This window comes from Nelusetta ayraudi, unplaced genomic scaffold (assembly GCF_046127955.1).
Source record: "Nelusetta ayraudi isolate G7.1 ecotype Tasmania unplaced genomic scaffold, CSIRO-AGI_Nayr_v1 ptg000063l, whole genome shotgun sequence".
Classification (NCBI taxonomy): Eukaryota; Metazoa; Chordata; class Actinopteri; order Tetraodontiformes; family Monacanthidae; genus Nelusetta; species Nelusetta ayraudi.
In genome coordinates, this window is record NW_027466113.1 from 5,965,770 (window position 1) to 5,987,777 (window position 22,008).

The window sequence follows — 22,008 nt, forward strand, 5'->3', positions numbered from 1 at the left end:
TAAATAATTACTGTAGAGTCGGTAGACTCGTCATATTATTGTTAAGGAAAAAAAAAACAATCTGTCATTCAGCCTAAGTTGACTTTTGAAACACATGTTACTGAAAGTAAGTCGCATCAAATGGGGGGGAAAAAAAATAAATATGGCTATTAATGTTCCTGTGTTATACTCCTTGTTTTTGCTGTTTGAGTAGACAAGGTAGGAAAAGCTATGAGTTATTTAAATTAAGTTTGTACGTGTATCTTTGAGTATGCAAATAAAATAGGTGTACAATTGACATGTTTATCGCTGGTAAAAACAAAAAAAAAGTGAATGTTTTATAAACGGGAATGCAAATTATGAAGTACAGCTTTTCTCGACCTATTTTAGAATGACGGTCAGTAAACAGAATGAAGTATTTACGAGTTTTCATGTGCCTACATGTTGGATGTGACTTGACTACAAATGTTTATCATCTAGAAAAACCATTTATTCATTTTTTTTTTTTATTTTACTTTTTTTTTTTTTTACAACAAAACATTTCTTCAGTGGCACGGACAACGACAAAAAAAGTCAATTTCATACAAACGGTAAAATAACAAATTAAACTCATCAATTTGGTGAAAGCAGAATACAGCGGGGTGTTTGGTTGTTTTTTGTTTTGTTTTGTATTTGTCCTGACGTCAGTTTGTCCTCAGAGGAGCTGCAGTCGCTCTGCGGCCATGCTGTTCTCCATGGCGGTCTGGTAGATCTCCAGGGCTTGCTCCAGGGGAAGCTCCTCTCCCTCGCTCGTCGCAATGATGGCGATCGTCTCCCCGAACTCGTTGCACATGATTGTGTTTGTGCCTTGTGCCTGAAAGAGGTAAAACGGAACGACAAAGAAAGATGACGCTGAGTGATTTCCGCTGACTCACTGCAGATTACAAGCCAGATTAACTACCGAATGTCTTCGTCGTGATGGGAAAATGACATTTGGCAATCGGCAGTCACATCTCAAGTGGCTTTCAATGCAAAGCACAAGCATATGAACAGCTGTGGGGTCCATCGCAAGGGACCCCACAGCTGTTCATACTGTAAGATTCTGCTTTGTGCTGTTTAATACAAAGCAGAACCGTGAATGCAACTTGAGTTCAAAACAGTAATTCATTCGGTTTGAAATGACATCACAGTTGGGAACATGGTACTCAGGCAGGGGCAAACTACGGCCCGGGGGCCACATGCAGCCCGTGAAAGCTTTTCAATCCGGCCCGCCCAACTTGAAGGAACTAGGAGCTATATTAATAGTAAGACATAAAATAACTGTATTTCATAATTTTTCCGGTCTTTTAAGAGTCATTTCAATAAAGAGCTAAATACTGTGGCTCCAGGAGGTGAGCGGCATCTCACCTGCTGCAGATCCGTAGTCTGGATCTGGATGAGCTGCGGCTGCCCGTTGGCTAGCTCCACCGCCGACGCATCCACCACGGCCACGGCGGTGCCCGTCTCCATGGCGACGACCTGGGTGGCGTCCTGAGCGGCGGCGGCGGCGGCCTCCTGGTCCAGCCGCTGCTGCCGCACATGCGTCTTCTTGTGGTTCCTCAGGTTGGAGAAGGTCTTGAAGGTCTTGCCGCACAGCGGGCAGGCGTGCGGCCGCTCGCCCGTGTGCGTGCGGCGGTGCTCGGCCAGGTGCATGCTCTGGATGAAGCGCTTGCCGCACGCCTCGCAGCGGAATGGCCGCTCGCCCGAGTGCGTGCGCAGGTGCTCGCGCAGGTGCGTGTTCTGCCGGAAGCGCTTGCCGCACACCTGGCAGGGGAAGGGCCGCTCGTCCGTGTGCACGCGCTGGTGCAGCGCCACGCCCGAAGGCGAGGCGAACAGCTTGCCGCACAGGGGGCACTGGTGGGCCTTGAGGCGCAGGGCGGGGATCCCGGCGCCGGCGTTGGCGGCGGAGCTGCAGCAGCGGCTCAGCCGGTGCAGCCGCAGGTTGGCAGCCGAGTTCAGCCGCTTCCCGCAGACGCCGCAGTCCAGGCTCCCCCTGGTGGCCGGGTCGGGCACTGCGGTGAGCTCAGGGGTCGTGGGGGTCGTCTCGCCCACCCCAGCCTCCTCGGGGTGCTGCTCCAGGCTGTGAGTGTCCCGCTGCCTCCTTGTCAGGAAGCCGGCGCCACAGCGGACGCAGGTGAAGGGCGGCGGCGCCCCCGGGTGGCGGACGAAGCGGTGCGCCGCCAGCTTGGCCGCCCGGCGGAAGGCAGCGGGGCAGTCGGGGCAGCAGTGCGGCGCCTCGGCGGCAGCGCCGTGCAGCAGGCGGTGCTGCCGCAGGTTGGACGCCTGCGAGAAGCGGCGGTGGCAGATGTCGCAGCGGTGCGGCCGCTCGCCTGAGTGGGTGAGACTGTGGCGGCCCAGGTTGGCCAACGACGGGAAGGTCTTGCCGCAGTCGGCGCACTGGAAGGGCCGCTCACCCGTGTGCGTGCGCATGTGATTGCGCACGTGCACGTGCTTCTTGAAGGACTTGCCGCACACGCCGCACACGAAGCGGCGCTCAGACGGCGGCGGCGGGGCAGTGGCAGTGGCAGTGGCGCTGGTCTCTGCCGCCGCTTCTGCCAGATGGTTCAGACCAGACTCTCCACCGCCATCCTGGGGGTCAGAAGTCACCGCCGCTTGAAGGCCATCATCGCGGTGGTCGTTCCCTCCCGGTGGCGCCATCTCTCTGCCGCTAGCCTCCACCTGCTCGTCTTCCTCGCCGCCTCCCTCCTTCCTGGGAGAACTGGCCGTCGACCCCTCCCCCATTCTTTCCAGCTCCTCCTCCGTCAGCGGCGGCAGCATGCGGCTCTGCGCCTTCTCTCTGGCCCGCTGCAGGATGGCCAGGGTGGTGGGGGACGCCCGTCTCGGGCAGGACACCTGCGGGGGAGGAGAGGTGTCAAAGATTTGATTTCAGTATTTATTTCCAATATAAAGGACAATAAAATAAGTAAAACATTTAAACACAAGACATAATTGAAAGTGAGTGAGAAGAAGCATAACTTTGTCACTCCCACTCCTTCTCCTTAAATAATGGACAGTAACAATCTTCCTTCCAGTCCAGACAGTTTCTGCAGTTTCTAGACTCAATCTATTGTATGACAGCTTTTAATGCTCTTAGTTCATTCTGGGTTTTTTTTTACACACCTCCTTTTGTCAGGTCACCAATTTTATGTTTTAATTATAGTTTTACCTCAACTCTGTTTTATCTTGTCCTGTAAAGCAGACAAAGTATTTTCCATGTTATTTATTTTTGTCTTTATATATCTTTTTATTTTCCTGTAGAGCACTTTGTAACTGTATTTTGAAAAGTGCTGTGCAAGTCATCATCATCAGTAGTAGTAGTAGTAGTAGTAGTAGTAGTAGCAGTAGTAATAGTACTATTCATCAGCTCATGGCTGATACTTAGTATTAGATAGTTAAAAACAGTAAAAAGAGAGGAAGAAGAATAGCTGAACAGTATTTCTGTTAGATTGTCATGACAAATGGAGGTTACCACAGAGGCGGGAGGCGGCGTCTGGGAGGTGTCGTGGTTGAGGTGGCTCCTGCGGTGGTAGAGGTATTTGGTCATGTTGGTGAAGGTCCTGCTGCAGAAGTGACACTTGTGGAAGGGGTCCGTGGTGTGGCTCTTCCTGCCGGCCGCCGGGAGGGGGAAGGAAAGAGACAACACGTCACTTCCAAGGCGCTCCTGCAGCTCTGCCCGCCGTCTGACCCTCACTTCCCTCACCCCTCCTCACCTCCATCAACCCCCCTCCCCACCTCCCACGTCACCTGTGCATGATGAGCGTCATCTCGGTGGTGAAGCCGCTGCCGCAGTCCACGCACAGGTACCTGGCCACGCCCGAGTGCGTGCGCATGTGGGTCTGCAGCGACGTGGCCTTCTTGAACATCCTGCCGCACTCGTCGCACTCAAACGTGCCCTGCTCGTGCACGCGCCGGTGCGCCGCCATGCGGTTGACGGAGGTGAAGGTGCGCTGGCAGAGCTCGCACTTCTGCGGCTTGGCGCACTGCGCCGCCGCCGCCGCTTTCCCGTCGGCGGGCCGCTGGAGGCGGAAGCCCTCGGTCGCCTCGGCCACCTCGTCCCTCGGCCGCAGCTCCTCCAGGACGCAGGGCTCGCCGCTCTCCTTGTCCTGGGCCTGGAAGTGCACACCCTGGTGCTGCAGGAAGTCCTCGGGCGTGTGGAAGAGGAGGGAGCACTCGGAGCACTCGTACGGGTGCACCACCACCACCTCGGTCGCCCGCTGCAGCTGCTGGCCGCCGCCGTCGACCACTCCCAGCTTGGACGGAGAGGCTCCGCCCAGCGACGAGAGCAGGCCGGCGCGGCGCTGGAAGGGGAAGCTGCTGCTGTCCGCCAGCGCCTGAGCGGTGAGGATCTGCAGGTGCATGGTGGCCGAGCCGGGGGCCGGCGTGACGGGGGGCAGCAGGGAGGCGTGCGACAGCAGCACGGACTTGGAGGGCGACTGGTGGTTCTTCTGCGGCGGCTGCTTCTGCTGCGCAAGCACCTGGGACGCGTAACGTTACAGAACAGTCATATTACAACTTGTAAAGGTGTATTACAATATTACTGCAATCTAGATACCCTCACAACAACAGTCTATTAAAACTTGTTCAACGTATATGTTAAAACCTTTTGCTGCCTCTGCTTACATTCACACTGTGGACCCTCTTATTGTTTTATTTTTAAATGCCTCATTTATTTACTGTGAATTTCATTCCTTGGTAACCCAGTGTTAGGACGTGTCTGCCTTCATCTGTCGTGTCTGTGCACTTTACCGGTTTATCTTTCCATCTGTGTCAGAAATGCCTGGTCTTATCTTTACCATGGATTAGTGAGAAACTATTTGATTCCTTTGAGTGTCCGGTTCATGTGGAGAAATTGAAAACTGAACTGAACTGATATCAAGTTCTCTTCATCAGAGGTTTTTCCACTCTGTGTACCTGTGCCAGGATCTCTCCAGCCTGCTTCTCGCTCAGCACAAAGTTCTGCGTGCTGTTCAGTGGGGTGATGGTGCCATCGGCCTGCAACACGTACTCCTGCTGCAAAAAAATTGGGGGTAATAAGTAACCCCGCCATTAAAAGACGACGACGGAAGCTGTGCGTATAATCACCAGTAAGCACGCTGTGAAAATTGATCAAAGTGTGTCAGACGACACAGTCAGAGTCATTCAAGGTAGTTCAGCGATTTTACGCCCTGCTGACAGAATCTTCAGATGAATCCACAGCAGCTCTCAGTAGGTATTATACAGAATTTAGCTGCGTCTGAAAATATTTTTGGGGGGTCAAAACCAGACCCGGGGTGGTCTCATTATTGCCAGTGTTTGTGTTTATGATGGTAGGCTAAGAAAATTGCTCCTCACCGTCACCTCCGTGTTGCTGTGTGTGCTGCTCCTGCTGTGGCTCTTGCGGTGCTCCAGCCACATCTCAGGCGAGTAGAACATAGCCAGGCAGTCAAGGCACTGGTACTTGACGTTTTCCAATATCTGGGCCTCTGACACCAACTCGTTTGCCTCCAGAACCTCACACAGTTCTGTGGGAATCAGACACCGAAGCTGTGACGGCTGTTTCGTGTAGCGCCAAAGCGACAGCAAATCTCAAGAGAAGATAATTAACCTCAGATTGCGTGATGGTTTTTATCCATTTATTGTACCTTAATAACGCGCAATCAAGTTTTTCCCCACACTCACCGTGCTGCTGCACCTCCATCCCGGCCTCTTGCATGTGCATCTCCTGATGCTGCAGCAGCTCCTCGGGATCCACAAAGAGGCTTCCACATTCCAGACACTGGAACTGCTGCACGTGACCATCCTCTGGGACACCCTGGACCGTGGTGGCCTGTATTTCACCTTCAACCTCTTGACCCGTGTGGACCTGCTGATGGATCAACACATCCTCCAGCGTGTTGAAAAGTTGATGGCACTCGCTGCACATGAACTGATGCTCCGTGTAGGCTTCTTCGGTGTCCATGAGCTGCTCAGCCATGCTTGGGTCTTTATCTGTGTTTTTGTGTGATCTTTCTGTGATTGAGGTGTGCAGGGCTAGGCTGAGTTTTTTTCCTTAAACAGCCAGTGATTGAAGACTGACGCTGTCATCCAGAGCGCCGTGAGAGCAAATACCTGCACAGACCAAAGACAAAAAAAAAAAAAAAAAATCATTCAATGATGCATACTTGTCTCGAAATTCAGTTTTGTTCTCAGTGATCCGGATATACGCAAGAAAGTCAAATGACACGCGATTTCAGTTCAGTCATGTAAACAACCTTACAGCATTCCTGGTTTTGCCAAACATTTTCGGAAGCCCGATGAAAACAGTGGCGAAAGCAAACATCGCAGAGCCAGAACGAGGCCCTCGGGTGCTAACGAGACAGCAGCAACAATTTAGCCACATCTCACGAATCACTGCTTAGTTTCTCCCCCTTCGTAAAAAAAATTTTTTTACAGTGTGCGATGGCGTTTGGAGAGCTGTTGGCGGCGCTCCCTCCGCCACTGCAGACCTTTTTCTCCGGCACCGCGGTTTCCCGAAAACAGCTCCCCGGTTAGTCGGGCGGTCCGTCAGGCGGCGCTACCCACTTTCCTCCGCAGCTCTTGTGACTAGCGCGGCCGGCCCTTCTTCTTTCTTCTTACCTTCCATTTACGCTCGTTGGACCTTGCCTCGTGCTGTCGCCAAGTCCTTGCTATACGCACATGCGCACGTCACACTGGTCCCCGGTCGCAGTTCTCGCAAGGATATTAAAAATAAATAAATAACCTACGCGGAAAATTTACATTTCGAAGCGTGTTGTGGGACGTTTACCCGCCGACTATCTCCATTCTTGTGATCCTTAGCCCCGCCCAATGTGCGAACGAGAAAATTTACAAGTTTCCTATTGGACAGCGTGAACGTCAGTCAATAATGGTGCATTGCTGCTGGTTATTGTAGTTTTTGTCACGTGCTGAAGGATTTTTATTGATATTTTACTTTCTAGATGTAAAGCCTAGGGAGTGAAGCTCCCCTATCTCCAACATATTTCGTTCTGGCTTCATTAACAGTTGAATGGCATCATAAAGTTATCGCACTCAGTTCCGTCCTTGACCAAATTCCCGTTAGCTTAGCATCGTCAAGTCCCAGCTCCAAACAACTCCATCTCCCAGCATGTCTCGCGAGCTTACGTTGTCGAGCGTCAACTCCCAGTCCCCCCACCATTACAGTTGTACAGAGGAAGAAAGGGGGAGACGGGCAACCTACATAGAACGCTGTAAGTGAGTGTGTACAGTTATATATTAATAACAGGGCTTCGTCTGGCTGAGATCTCTGCCGTTCTGACGGGAAATAACGAATAACCCTGTCCCGGGTTTTAGTTTACACAAATATGAGCGGCAGCGGGCGGGCGAGGGCCAGCTCATTCGCTGAGCCCACCGGAGCTCCCGGATCTGCTGTAGCCGGTGCCGGATCAGCAGTGGGCGGCGGAAGCTCGACAGGAAAAACTGGGGCTTCACAAGCCAGTGGAAGTAGCTCATCGAACATTGGGAATTTTAAACTACCGAGTGAGTATATTTTTTCCATTTCTAACAATACGCTTATGTGACATGTTGGGGCGGTGACTCGGTTGAAACGTATTTTCAAAAAAAGAAAGAAAGAAAGAAGGAGCGCACTGGATTGTACTAATGTCGATGATTATCGTGCAGCTAACCCTAGCCCAGTAGGCCTGCGCTAGCTTGCTGACTAGCGGTAGCGGTGTTTTTCACCGAGGAGCTGCTGCCATCAAGGGCTTTTATCGTCAAACTGTTAGCTCACACTCGGGTTAGCAGCCGACTGCAAGGTTTTAGATAGTCCGTGTTTCGGTCATCACATGAGGTTTTGCCATTTCAATATTCACCAATCTAACAGTACCACATCGTTTCTGCATTGTAACACAGGGATATACGCGATGTCCGCGGACTCTCATCTGTATTTGTCGCTGAAATCAAATTGGGATGCTAGCTAGCTAGTTTGCTAACGCTTCTTCGGGGTGTTTCAAACGGTATAGGATTTTAGGCGTCGTCCTCTGCTTTAGTTTTGCCTTGAGCCTTTGCACTAAAATTATCCACCAGTACATCCAATGTGGCAGCTTATAGACATCTTTTTATATTTGGGCTATACATGACAGGTATCGACTTGCAGATGCTCTGAATATTACAATGGCTTAAGGACATCACATTCATGCGGCGTTTCTGTAAACTGATATAGTAAAACTCAAAGTCCATCCAAGTTAGGTTTCCTGTGGAAAATAATCCCCCCCTCAGTTTGCTGTAAACGGTTTTGCAAGACACATTATATTGTTCCACTGTACCTTTAATTCTTAATTACCATCAGTCTCGTGGACAAATGGGAGTTCTGGAAAGACCTTTAAACATTTTAACCTGTGAGCATCATCATTGCTCCTTATTATCAACAAACGACCAATAGTCAATGTTTCTGAATCAGTTTTTGTCGTTGGTTGGACCTGCACCTGTAGCCAATATTTAAACCCCTGGGGTCACCCCTCTATCTTGTTATGATGACATGTCAGAGGCTCGTCATGAGACTTATGTGGTGGTAGGTGGGTGGCTTAAGATCTGCAGAGTTAGACTGGGTGTGATAGAACATAGTGTTACAGCCTGTGTCTCAAATATCATATTGATATGTGGAAAGTTTTATTGACACTGATGGAGAATGAAAAGTATGCCCTGCTCTTGTTGCGTTTGAAACTTGTGCATTTGTACTCAAGGGTTAATATGGGAGTTGACCTGATTGATCTTAAATATTTATATAGACCTGTAATAGTAGCATCATATTTTATCTTCGGTATATCATGCAGGGGATAATGAGGAGTCAACAAATCGTATGCACCGTGCGAAGACCCTCTGTCTACTAAGTACTCCTCCTCAGTCTATTACACATTAGACAGCAAGCGCAGCTGATGACTGGTCAGTAACCACAGTTTGAAGTAGGTTTTCTCTCCTCAGTTGTCTCTTTGATTGGTCATTACAAACAACCTGAGAACCAAGTCCTTATCAACTAATCACCCACTTGCATGGGAAACAAACCCTGAGAGCTTACATTGCATATCAGTGATGACACAAAAGAGCTCAGATGTGATTAATGGGAGCTGAAAATTGCATCTGTCTCTAAACAGCATCCAGCAAGGTGAGATGTCATTTCTGCGAGCCACTATAAATAGGGCATTTCCTGTAATCTTTCCTGAAGTACTGGTTATTTAATGTAATTGAAAATGTTTTAAACTCCCAAACAAACCTCTGGCTAATTGCTGAGAAGTGTGGGCGTGATGTTAAGCCACACAACTCATTCTCCGCTCTTACTCATCAGGCCCTGCGTCGACAAATCGGAACCCTAAAGCTCGTTGGCTGACAGCTGGGCAGAGTGCTCTTTTTTTTTTTTTGCATGTATTATTCACAGACTATCGAGCCACAACGGCTTCACATTTAACGTGCTCCCCTCTGACTTGATTTGTTTGAAGAAAGTGTTAACGTGATGCTAAAAAGACAGACACAGCATCGGCTATTTTGTAACTGGGATTCAGGAATGCGGAGGAGCCGCACAATGGCTGATCTCAAGGGCTCAATGTTTCCTGCTGACCTGAGGGTACAGATCGCATCTCGGGCCGATCATGCGGAGACGCTGTCAGCAAGTGTTTACCGCTGGTGCTTAAAAAAAAGGTTTTGCCCCAAAAAATGTATAAATAGGAAAGGAAACAATCAAGAATAAATTTGTACCTACTGAATCATTCCTTTTACTATTTATAACCAGCGGTTGTAATGACTAGCTGTGTTCTGAGCCAGAGTTGTTGGTTCTTATGTCACTTTACAGGACAAACAAAATGCTTCATTACCTGGCTCCATTTTCAGCCTCAAAGACCTTCAAGAGATCCAAACGGTTCCTGTTGAGACAGGCAAAGTGAGCAAGCCGAGGAAATGGTAGCACTTCTTTTTCAGCTACTGTCCACGCAATTGTATCACAGGCTCTGACAAGCCTGTTGGCAATGGGGCTCTTCTCTTTTTGCTCCTTCCCTCCTTGTTCCGTTGCTCATGGTGACAATTTGTCAAATCAGTCCCAACCCGGCGCGTGAAAAATGCCGAGCGGCCCCCTGCACCCTTACCAGAGTTGTCAGGTGCTGTTAGGTCCCGATCATCTCACTTTGCCCGGTTTTCACAAGGTCGAACATTAGAACCCCTGCGGCGATGGTTCTGTAAAACATTTTCTCATATTAGAATTTCAACTTGACCCTTGACTGTTGGTGATGTCATTAGGGCGGGTCTTTTTTCTCTCCTCCTTTGCTCCATCCAGGACGCCCTCAGCAGCCAGTTGTCTCCCTGTTCCGTTAAATGTTTTCAGCTGAGATAGATGTTTGTCAGAGGGCATTATTCAAACGCACTAATAATATGACAATAAGAAGCAGGTTGTCCAAATTGGCTTGGTTTGGAAGCAGTAAACGTGACCCGCAGGAAAGGGGGAAAAAACTGCACATTTTGCGCTTCGTGTGCATCCAGGAGAGGAGTTCACTGTGGGTTTTAGTCGTGTGTGATTGTTTTTTAATGGCCTCTGTTGCAGGAGACTGTGGGTGAGGGGGGGGGGGTAAAATAATTAGATTATATGGTTGAGGAGGGGGTGGTGATGATGATGATGATGATGATGATGATGATGATGATGCACTCTTACTTTGTCTTACAATGAAGGCAAAAAAAAGAAAGCTGTATTTGTATGATTTGATTGACAGTGGGGGGGAAACGTCTCAAAGGGCGGAGCCAACACTTCCAGCCAGGTGTTGGCGCCGCTCTCTGAGACCAATGTCGCTTTATCAAACACATCTGAAAAGTCAGAATGGGCAAAGGAAGAAAAGGATAGACTTCCCTTAGGAGGTTCTCTGACCGGATGGAAGCACAAGGCTTTTTTCTTGTTGTTGTTTTGTAGAACGAATCAATAAAGTTTATTTGGCATGACCTTGTAAGTTTGCTAACCTATGGACACAACCTTCGGGTCTTGACCAAAAGAATTATAGGTCAGACCCAGCACCTGCCGGAGAGACAATGCGGGGCCTCAAATCCGTAGCAGTGTGTTATCTGGCTGGATAACAGTAGGAGCGTGTTATTGTCCCAGCTTCAAGGACTGTTGGGGTGTTTCATGCGTGACCAAAAGCCACTCGAAAACAATAACTCTCAGCAAGTCATAACGTGACTAATTTTGTGCTCACTCTGGTCCACAGGAGACAGCGGCAAAGTGACGACGGTGGTGGCCACGCCCGGACAGGGCCCCGACCGCCCACAGGAAGTGTCCTACACAGACATAAAGGTCATAGGAAATGGCTCCTTTGGAGTGGTGTACCAGGCTCGCCTCACCGACAGCCAGGAGATGGTCGCAATAAAGAAAGTTCTCCAAGACAAGAGGTTTAAGGTACGCTCAAACGACTGGCAGCGGTCAGGTAATTACAGCCCAGATTAAAAAAAAAAAAAAAAGCTTTAAATTGGAACCTTTAAGTCTACAAATCAGCTCAGAGCGCGGGCTCCTCGTCTCATCCCATCACCGCTGAGGGAATCCTGGTTTGTTTCAACTCCTCGGTGAAGCAAACTGCTTGAATTCAGCGGGGCACCTTTACAGCATCAGCATGTAGCCTTCTGGGTAATGGAGGGAGTGGAAGGTGGGCTTGACGACCGAGACTTACTGTGGATTTTTATTTTAATCTTTTAAAGTCGTCCCCTTTGCTGCCGAGCAAGGTCATTTGTCGCAGTTTTTTGTTTTTGTTTTTTTTTTTACAAATTTTTTTCTCTCTGCTTTCTTCATTTCAGAATAGGGAGCTGCAAATAATGAGGAAACTGGACCACTGCAACATCGTGAGGTTACGCTACTTCTTCTACTCCAGCGGGGAGAAGGTGTGTGCGCACCGACATGACCTGCCAGCGTCGGAACTCTGCCTCCACACCCAGACATTTAAAGCTGCGCGCACATTCACACACACACACAAGACGAGCAGTGATTCATAGACACGTTTCAGACAAGTCGGTTTTGGTCTTTATTGTATGTTTTAGTTTCAGTGTTTGCTCAGAGTCCCTGAGTTTTAGTCTCTGTTGCTGGAATCAACGCTGTAGTTTAGCTGAAGGTGCCTGCGTGAAGGAAACAAGTGGGCTGAGGAGTGAATATTCAGACTTGACGGACAGCGTCGTTACTTAGTGTTGAGGCTACAAAAGACCGTCCTCCACAGTGTTATTGTACAATTACAAACATAAACTTATCTGACAAATAAGAGCAGAAGATGCTACATGATAAATGTATGTTTAGTTTGCTAAATTTAATGAATTAATAAATGTTTTGAATAATGTGTAAAATCCATGAAATGACTTATTTTATCCCAGGTTCAGGTAAAGGCCTTATTGAATCACAGTGACAGTTGCCACATATTTTTTTTCCCTTTTAATTACATGGGAAGAACTAAATCTTTTGTTGTACAAATTTTCCTTCCCTGAATGAGCAACCTTCTTTCCTTCTCTCCTTTTTGCAGAAAGATGAGGTTTATTTGAATCTGGTGCTGGACTTTGTCCCCGAGACTGTGTACAGGGTGGCTCGGCACTTCAACAAGGCCAAGGCCACCATCCCCATTATCTATGTTAAGGTGAGACGAACACACACACACACGGGTTTGTTTTTTTGTGTTTTTGTACTCTCATCCTGGCAGCGCAGGCATGAAAAGGTTAATTTTGGTGCCTCAGCAGGGACACGGTTTTGTCATAATTAGGTTTCTATCATTGATTGAAACATGCTGTTTGTGTTGGAGCAGGTTCCCTATCTGGGAAAAACACCGCTAGGATTTTAAATCATGCCGGTGGTTCTTGGATGCCATTTTACATTTTTTTTTTATTTGGGAATAATTGCATGGGATATTCATTAATGCTGCCGTATTTCTTTTTAGCGATGTAGATTTCTCCAGATTGCCCAGCAGGAAATGTTCATTTGCTATTTAGTTGCTGAGATCCGCAGGGTGGTCGGGTGTTCATCACTGAAAAACTGATTTTGTTATTCTCAGGAGGGGAGGGGGGCAGGGGGGGATCACTAATACATGGGAACACCAGGATGCAGCTTCAAAAAGACTCAGTCATCCGACTTTGCAAAATCACACAGGCATGTTGGAAGTGCAAAATGTCAACAGAGCTGTTGAAACAAAATGCAAAACTTGTTTATTGGACCGAAAACAACAGCTGACTTGTTTTGCAGATAACTTGCGAGCGCCACATAACGTGCCGTGCTGCAACTTTTGGTCTTGAATAATTAACATTAGCGTGAAAACAAACAGATGAGGAGATCAAACAGAATTCTAACAAACTAGGATGTGAGAAACTGGAATGTGGGCTGACAGATTTCACTGAGAACCACTGCAGCTCCTGCAGCTTCAGGTTGTAGAGGTACATATTTCTCCACATTGTCTTCCCACTAGGGATGCAAACTATCGATTGATTCATAATGATTGTTCTCAACAGACAATCCTCCAATGTTTCATTTAAATAGTATTTTAAATTAAAGTCAATCTGTGACTCAACATAATTGTCATTGTCTCAGTATTTTACATGACTTTGGCGCAGCTGTTTATATCTCTGGCAACATTGGCCTTCATTCTCTGCAGTTTTTAATCATCATCTATATGCGCGCGTAGAAAACAGCGGGGGCCACTCCCACTTGTTTGCTGTTTAAACTAGGAATGGAAATGATCGGTTAATTCATTAATCGTGAGTTGATTGACCTTACTGATCGATTAACGATTCATTGTTAAGCAGCGATTTTTCCTGAGAATCAAAATTTCACAATGAAAAATGTGTAAGTAAGACATTATTTAACCCTTGCGTAATGTTGAGGGTCCAATGTGACCCATTTTTACAATTTAAAACACCCTCAACATTTTTCCTCTGACTTTAAGTTGACTTCTAATGGGTCACATTTCAATTTTTTTTTTTTTATTTAAAAGTAACTTGTTCAAGGTATATCATGATCATCACAGTATCTACACGTGAACTACCCTGTTATAGTGATATTAGCTCCCATGTAAAGAATGTTCAATTAATTGTGACTAACTTAATTTATTCGATTAAATTCTTAATCGACAATTAATCGATGATCGATCAATTGTTAACATCCCTCCTTCCAACTTTAGGTTTTTCCCCTGCGGTCATCGTGTTTAACACAGTGCGCATAACTTGCATCATATGTCCAGATTCCTCCGTAGTTTCTCCTTACCGAGCCCGATCCGCCGCTTTTAAAACCCAAAAAGTCAGATTTGATTGCGTCGCCTGTGGACGTAGCGAGCAGCCGACTGTTGTTGCCGTATTGCGACGCACAGACGGCTCGCTGTTTAAAGGATTACCAAGCCTCCCACCCCCCCGCCCCCCGAAAGGGAGGGATGGTCCCACGGGAGCGAGGGAGTGCTGCTTCTGCGACATGCTGCCTGAAAGGGTGCCTGTTCCTCACCGAGTGTTTATGTGTTTACGGAGTGCGTCGCAGCAGAGGGGACATTAGAGTCGTCTCATGGTCCATTTCCTCACCTCAGCTCGCTGCTCCCCCGCGGCTCCCGAGACGCCGCCTCCCTCCTCTCTGTCATCCCTCCATCGTCCTGTGACACCCCCCCCCCCGCCTCCCCTCCCGCTCTCTCCCCAACACCCCTCCAACTTCCAGTCCCCCGGGACTGCTGCTGCTGTCTCTCCGTCATCCTCCTCTCGTAGCCTTTGAGCTGATTTTTCTTCTTTTATTTCTTCTTTTTTCCCCCCCGTCATCTCTCGACACTCGCTCAGCTCATCTTTTCTGTGATCATCTTTTGCAAATTGATCTGCGGCCAGCCAGCCAGCCTGCCGTCGCCGCATCATGAGGGCGATAATGATGATAATGGCGGTGAATCCAGTGATTTGTCACGCCGAGGTGCTCGCCGTCTGCGTTCCTTATCCCCCCGCTAAACGGTCGCAGCAAATATACGTGAGCAATTTTCCGAGAGATAATTGAGTCAGAGCTCAGATCGAGTCCATCTCCCGTTTCACAAAAACACACCGCTGCAGACGACTTGGGTTTTTTTTTTCTTGTCTTGTCTCTCAGTCTGTGCCCGCACTGTGCACCCAGTGCAAAATTAGGCCACTCGGAGACGTGACTGGCACATGATGAAAATCTGTGAGGACTTTTACACGGCTGCTGGCAGAGAGGTTGTTGAAGCTCATCATGGTTCAGCACCAAGTTGCACCAGGTTTCCAGACTGATTCAAGGCCCAAGATGTGGGGAAAAATGCTGCCTTTTAACTTAAGTCGACCTGCATCTACAATAAGACAAGCAAAGCTGGTCCACAGGGTCTGAAAGTAATTAATTGTTAAAAAAAAAAAAAATGTGTTTCATGTGACCTTAGTCCTGATTAAAGGTTGCAGTAATAGAATTGAAATTGTACCGTTGCATACTTTCATTGTTCCACTGGAAATCTGCAGAGATTTGTATTAAATGAATCAGTCTTTAAACCTGCAGGAACCCAGTTTGAACATTGGAGCGCCAGCGCTGCTGGACTCGTGCACAACCGGAACCGAGGAAGCGTGTGACAATCACTGACCGGGTTGCCTCTAATGGCCTGTTGGTGTTTTTGCTACGCAAGCTGCATGATGTCAAGTCCTGTCGCTCCTCTGTGTCTCCCTACAGGTGTACATGTACCAGCTGTTCCGCAGTCTGGCTTATATCCATTCCCAGGGTGTGTGTCACAGAGATATCAAGCCTCAGAACCTCTTGGTGGACCCGGAGACGGCCATCCTCAAACTCTGTGACTTTGGCAGGTCAGTGCCGTCTCTGTGCATGTTTTAATTGGCTGCTACAGTGCCCCTTCCTCATTTTTAATCCCCCTGTTTCAAACCGTATTATTGTGGGTTCCGTCTTGTCTTGCCCGTCTGTCCTGTCCTTAACTTCTTCTCTTTTATCCTCCGCCGCCCCTGCAGTGCGAAGCAGCTCGTTCGAGGAGAGCCAAACGTGTCCTATATCTGCTCGCGGTACTACCGTGCCCCGGAGCTCATCTTTGGCGCCACCGACTACACATCCAACATCGACATCTGGTCAGCCGGCTGCGTGCTGGCCGAGCTGCTCCTGGGCCAGCCCATTTTCCCCGGGGACAGCGGCGTGGACCAGCTAGTGGAGATCATCAAGGTACAGTATGGGGGGCTGCGAATTGGTGGCCCACAGCCAAGCAGTGGCAAGCTGAGAGATGAAACGAGGCATGAAGCAAAGTTTCAAGCGAACAGTTTCAGAGAAAGTTCTGAATTTTTCAGATCAAAAAAAAAAAGAGAGAAAAGTTACATTGAAAACATCATGGATCTTCAACTAAGCCACAGATTAGTGAAGGTCTATTTGTTTTAAAGATGTTAACTAGCAGGTTTAATAAAAGACAAGTGACTTCATTTAGAAGAAAGATTTGGCTCCTGTTAAATATTAATGAAGCATGTTTTGTTTTCTTTCCTTTAGGTTCTGGGAACACCAACAAGGGAGCAGATCCGGGAGATGAACCCCAACTACACAGAGTTCAAATTCCCACAGATCAAAGCACATCCCTGGACGAAGGTAGGTTCATACGTCAACAGGTAGTACGGCTGTGTAGGACAATATGTTAATATATAACATCTCAGTCAAGCATGCATCATGCTTGTGTATCTTTCTTAGAAATATTAAAGTCCTTCAATATAATAAGCTGCACAGTTATTTCTAAAGCACCAGAATACACATGCAGGGTCAGCCAGTCTGTTATTCGGACTGTATTGGTTAATATATTTGATTTGCATATGGGTGTGGCGTTGAATCCCTTCACAACATGCTTTACAGGACTAAAGCCATCCTAGCCAATCACAGCGCTCAGCAGGTCTGAACCGGTTGTTTCCTGCCCACATCACATGCTCGGGTCCTGCGCTTGTTGGCGCCACCTCTTGACATGGAACGCCTCTACAGAGGCACCAGACTAATTCTTAGCGTTGAATATGTGAATTAGTTTGCCTGTGCCAGACTGCAGTACTCTGCCTGAACCACTGTGAGGGGGTTCAACATTGGCAGAAAAGAAGAAAGAAGAAGAAGAAAACTATGGTGTGAGAATAGACTGCATTATGGTCAGGGTCAAAACAAATCCAGATGGGATACATAGTTGCAATTGGCAATTCAATTAACAGACAATCCTCCAATGTGTCATTTAAATAGTATTTTAAATTAAAGCAAATCTGTAAAATTGAGACTCAACATAATTGTCATTATCTTGCACTATTTTAAATGAGTTTGGCGCAGCTGTTTATATCTCTGGCAACACTGTCCTTCATTCTCTGCAGTTTTCCTCTTAATCATAGTCTATATGTGCACATAGAAAACAGTGGGGGCCACTTCCACTTGTTTGCTATTTGAACTAGAGATAAAAATGATCAATTCATTCATTAATCGTTAGTTGATAGATCTTATCGATCGATTAACGACTAATTGATAAGCGGAATTTTTTTCCTGAGAACCAGGATCTCGCAATAAAAAATGTGTGAGGAAAACATGATTTAACAATTAAATAATGTTGAGGGTCCAATGTGACCCATTTTTACATTAGAGAACAGAAAAAAACACCCTAAACATTTATCCTCCGACTTTAAGTTGACTTCACACTTAAACTTTAAAAAAAAAAAAAAAAAAAAAAAAAAAAAAAAGTTTAAAAGTAACTTGTTCTAGGTTTATTATGGTGATCACAGCATCTACAGGTGAATTGCTCTTTCCTGCCACTACACTGTTATAATGATAGTAACTACCCGTGTAAAAAAAAAACAATTAATTGCGACTAATTTAATTTAGTTACTTAAACTGTTAATCGGCAATTAAACAATAATCGATTCATTGTTTAAATCCCTAGTTTGAATGCCCACAAACTCTTAATCCCACTCAGAGTGATTTGCCAACGTGTTTCCCAAAATGTCCATTTCCCTCCAGGTATTCAAGCCTCGCACCCCACCGGAGGCCATCGCCCTCTGCTCTCGGCTGCTGGAGTACACACCGGTGACGAGGCTGTCTCCCCTGGAGGCGTGTGCGCACGCCTTCTTCGACGAGCTGCGTCAACCCAACACCCGCCTGCCCAGCGGGCGAGAACTGCCGCTCCTCTTCAACTTCAGTCCTGTCGGTCAGTTCACTCCCAGGCTTTCTAATACTTGACTCCCAGGGATGGGGATTGTTAAGATTTCCACTCTGCTACCCAGTAATGATCCCGTGTTTTCACAGCACAGCTGGTAAACGGCTTTATTTGGTTGATTTATTTTTTAAAAAAGTACAAAACAAGAGACGGCAGCAGTGTTTTTCTGATGAACCACTGTGTCATCAGATGACTCGTGCTGCGCTCAAGACACTCGTCACACCTCCTTCGAGCCTAGTTAGGCAGAGACGCACTTCAGTCGTCTCTGCCATCGTTGATCTATCTAGCAGACTCGCGCGCATGTGTATGTGCGCATGCGTGAACGCCTGTGTCACTGGAGCCGTGGCTCTGTGCTCTGTTCCTACTCCCACAAGTAGCAGCTATGCAGATTGAGAGACAGTTCTCTCTCTGTTTGTAAGAAATGGAAAAATATACCAGACTGCAGTCAGGACACAGTGGTGAGACAAAAAAAAATTTTTTTTCCAGTACTGGAAAAAGTACAGATGCTCGATCCCCATCCCTGTGTAGTGCACTCTGACCTCTGAATAACATGTTGTGGCACGCAATTTTTTTGCATGTTTAATTGAATGCGTGTCTTTGCTCCTGTGCTGCCCTCAGAGCTGTCTATCCAGCCCCAGTTGAACTCCACACTCATTCCACCTCACGCTCGCGCGCAGACATCGCCTGCCTCACACGGTGAGTGTCGGAACCTGAAATGAAACTGACTTTTGTCAAGAGTGGATTTATTGCTTGGTTACATTCAATAGCCGTTCATTATTCGTGTATGAAGGCAGCGCTGGCAACCAAATCTTTTTGGACTGTACGATGCATGGCCTTGATCTGAACACTTTTAAACGGCCGTTATGCAAGATTTATTGGCATACACTGTTGAGGAAGCAGGATTTAAATAATTTGATATCCAAAGCCCAACTCCCCATAGAAAGGTGTAGAGCATAGGGTTGCAGTCAGATCAAAAGACACAATATGTGAATTTGTTTTAGATATTAGAAAAATAAATATTAGAAATATATTTTTTATACTGAAAACACATATGGAAGATGAAATTCGTAACATCTCACAACAATGATTTGGTAAGGTGATTATGATAAACATAGCTGTGTATATCATATTCCATTTCTCACTACTTAAAAATAAATCTCACAGACTGGATATTTCATTAAAATGAAGCAAATACACTGAACTCTTTGAAATGCATTGCCATGACTTCATCAATGTCCTCATTCTCCTACTGTCGTCTACCAAAGAAAGCAGATCGTATTGATGACGTTTGTCTTGTTTCCTCTCCCCACCTCCAGAGGGCAGCCTCTCAGACAGTTCCGCCCAGCCTAGCTCAGCACCTGGATCTCTCAACAACAGCACCTGAGCGTCCATCATTCAGTCACCTTTTCTTTTGTTTTTCTTTTTTTTCCTCCTTCCATTTTTTCCTTCCTCGCCCTCTCAACTTTCCTCCTGGCTCCAGAACCTTTAAGATAAAAATGACTGACCACACCCACAGAAACACCCGGCGATGCTGATTATCCCCCCGCCCCCCCACCCCACCCCCACCCCTCTCAAAAGACAAAAAACAAAGTGGTGTTCAAAAGAAAATGATTTCTGTGGCTGAGAGCTCGAGGAAGTGGCCTTGCTTCGATAAAAGCTGTGGTTCTAAGCCTTGTGTCTGGTGTGTTGGGATGCAGGATATTTGGGAGATGAGCTGGGGGAGTTTGGGGGAGGGGCTGTACATGTCATATGGGTTATGTGTATAATCTGCAGCTGACTTTTATCCTGTTTTATGTTTCTTTTATTTGCATTAGCAGATTTTTATGTGCGGCTGCACTGCTGCTGAATCGGGTCCTGACTGACTGCGGAGTTGAGAATAATTTAACATGGACAATCATCCTCAGCAGGGTCATACATGGCATGCTTTGTAATGTAAAAACCCCTGCGGTGCAGAAAATGGTTTTGTCACTTTTTGCTTTGATCTCCGCTCTGCTTTTGTCAGCTCACCCTGTTCAGAGGTGAAGAGAGAGGACCTTTTTTTTTAAAAAAAGAAATTTAAAAAAAATTCAAATCCCCTACTTTATCAGGTAGAAGTTTTGACTGATAATTTATGTTTTTTTTGTTTTTTTGTTTTTTTTCCTTGACGGTATGATTTTAAAGATGAGATGGTTTTTAAATTTTAATCCTGAAGTGGGGTGGGCACCTCAGCCCGTCTGTAGCTGCCGACCCACCGCCGACGTCTCTTTTACCCGGAGCCTCCTTTTCCATTCCTATCAGTCCTCATCCCACTGCTTTCCTCTGTCCCGCTCCCCTTTTTCACTGCTCAACTGTAAATATCAAGTACCTTTTATTTTGTTATTTTTTGTTATTATTGTTATTATATTGTTGTTGTAATTTTGTTTTTGTTTTTTTTCCCTCTAGTAGACCAGTGCAGCAGCGGCTGGTCTGTTTATCCTCAGTCGCAGTCTGTAAATACAAACTTCAGTTCAGTCCCTGGTTCAATAGGGAAACAACAGAACAAATGTTTCATTTTTATTCTCTCTCCCTCTATGTCTCTCTACACGAGTCTCCCTCTTCCACCAAAAATGTTGTCATGACTTGTGTTATTTATTGTATTGTGTTTGTTTTTTTTGTTTTTTTTTAAGGGGTGGGGAGGGCGTACTTTTCCACTGGGTTGGTAATTGAGAAATTGTCTTTTCTTTTTAATTCCAAATTTTACGTCAGCGGCGTCGCATGTAATGTGACCTAAAGTCTGAGATACTGTATTTCAATCTAGACGTCAGGGTGTGTGATGAGCACATACCAAGCCTGCAGGATAAAACTTCAATGTGAAGGGAATGTTACAAGCCTCTGGATCTCTGGGGTCGTGGTGACAGGAGGGAGCACGGACCACCCTCTTCAGTGTGTGTGTGTGTTTGTGTGTGTGTGTGCGCGAGTGTGTGTGTCCGAGAGAGAAAACAAATGTGTGAATGTGAATTCGTCCACTGACATGTATCATCTCCCGTGTCTGTCTCCTCCGTCTGACCATCGCCTGTTCTGCCTCACCATGCGTCGTGTAACTGTAACAGGTTATTCCTGTTGTGTGTCTGCTCCATTGATCATTTGAGTTTTATTTTTTCCATGTGCGCGTGTGTGTGCATGCATGTGGATTACGGACATTATCCTCTGTTCTCCTGACGGAAGAGGTGATGCTATTTTACTGTGCTTGTGTGTATGTGTGTGTGTCCTGTTTTCTGATCTGTCACGTTGCGTTTGATTTTTTTTTTTTTTTTTTGGCTGTGACCCTGCCGTTTTCCTTGCCCGGGGGGAGGGGGTCAAATGTCACTGCTGGGAACAGAGCGGTTGGTTAAAGGAGATAATCAGGGGAGAGGGATGGGGGGAGAGAGACAAGTTTTTGTTTGTTGATATAAATAATTAAGCTCATTAATAAAGTGATGAAACTGCCTCTGTCTTATGTCCATGATTTTATCATACCTCAGTCACTGGAGCTATAGAGACAGACACCAATAATCAGTAATCATGCAACTGCAATGGACAATTCTGTATTGGAGAGTTTCTATTTCTTTTTCAGATCTCAGTTTCTCTTTCATGCAGATCTAGATTTTTTTTGCATTATGTGTTAAAATATTTTCTGTTGAGCAAAGGATTATGAGTTTATGAGCCATTGCAATATTGGCACCAGCTTTGACTAAAACGCTCTTCATAAGTGGTTTAAATTAAGATCTGATCCTCTGTGTGGAATCTGAAGGGGACCATTTTGCAGAATGATGAAATCAGGCCAGTTGTCATGGAGACTGTGCGACAGTTGAAATGGGAAAATAGTTTTGACCTTGGCTGATGACATATTGCACTTCCATGCAATGAGCTCACAGAGGTGTTTGCTCATTCAGCG

General features: G+C 46.6%; 2 protein-coding genes across 4 annotated transcripts; one reads left to right on the plus strand and one right to left on the minus strand.

Moving 5' to 3' along the window:
- Positions 1-518: 518 nt before the first annotated feature.
- znf526 (zinc finger protein 526) lies at positions 519-6,927 on the minus strand. Of its 3 annotated transcripts, none has more exons than XM_076040967.1 (8): positions 6,592-6,927; positions 5,656-6,084; positions 5,329-5,498; positions 4,909-5,004; positions 3,742-4,472; positions 3,467-3,602; positions 1,366-2,850; positions 519-832 (listed from the first exon to the last, which is right to left on the minus strand). In XM_076040967.1, exons 2-8 carry the CDS (start codon positions 5,948-5,950, stop codon positions 674-676), a joined length of 3,072 nt encoding a protein of 1,023 aa, XP_075897082.1. In that variant the 5' UTR covers positions 5,951-6,084; positions 6,592-6,927; the 3' UTR covers positions 519-673. The 3 variants fall into 3 exon arrangements, with proteins under 3 accessions (XP_075897082.1, XP_075897080.1, XP_075897081.1); XM_076040965.1 differs by having other exon boundaries at positions 4,909-5,007; XM_076040966.1 differs by lacking the exon at positions 6,592-6,927 and adding an exon at positions 6,538-6,557 and having other exon boundaries at positions 4,909-5,007.
- A 128-nt stretch (positions 6,928-7,055) lies between these two features.
- gsk3ab (glycogen synthase kinase 3 alpha b) lies at positions 7,056-21,560 on the plus strand. Its single transcript, XM_076040968.1, has 11 exons — positions 7,056-7,202; positions 7,306-7,491; positions 11,187-11,374; positions 11,767-11,850; positions 12,477-12,587; positions 15,629-15,759; positions 15,919-16,123; positions 16,439-16,534; positions 17,921-18,107; positions 18,735-18,812; positions 19,433-21,560. The coding sequence occupies exons 1-11, from the start codon at positions 7,100-7,102 to the stop codon at positions 19,498-19,500; spliced, it is 1,437 nt and encodes a 478-aa protein (XP_075897083.1). The 5' UTR covers positions 7,056-7,099; the 3' UTR covers positions 19,501-21,560.
- The last annotated feature ends 448 nt before the right edge of the window (positions 21,561-22,008 follow it).

What these genes read in the sequence shown, in the direction of transcription:
- gsk3ab (XM_076040968.1), top strand. Translation starts at nt 7,100, where the DNA reads ATGTCTCGCGAGCTTACGTTGTCGAGCGTCAACTCCCAGTCCCCCCAC. An exon ending in AAACTCTGTGACTTTGGCAG is followed by an intron (nt 15,760 to 15,918) that starts GTCAGTGCCGTC and finishes CCGCCCCTGCAG; the next exon opens with TGCGAAGCAGCTCGTTCGAG. An exon ending in CTTCAACTTCAGTCCTGTCG is followed by an intron (nt 18,108 to 18,734) that starts GTCAGTTCACTC and finishes TGCTGCCCTCAG; the next exon opens with AGCTGTCTATCCAGCCCCAG.
- znf526 (XM_076040965.1), bottom strand. Translation starts at nt 5,950, where the DNA reads ATGGCTGAGCAGCTCATGGACACCGAAGAAGCCTACACGGAGCATCAG. An exon ending in ATGACGCTCATCATGCACAG is followed by an intron (nt 3,603 to 3,741) that starts GTGACGTGGGAG and finishes GGCGGCCGGCAG; the next exon opens with GAAGAGCCACACCACGGACC. An exon ending in AGACTACGGATCTGCAGCAG is followed by an intron (nt 833 to 1,365) that starts GTGAGATGCCGC and finishes TACCTCTTTCAG; the next exon opens with GCACAAGGCACAAACACAAT.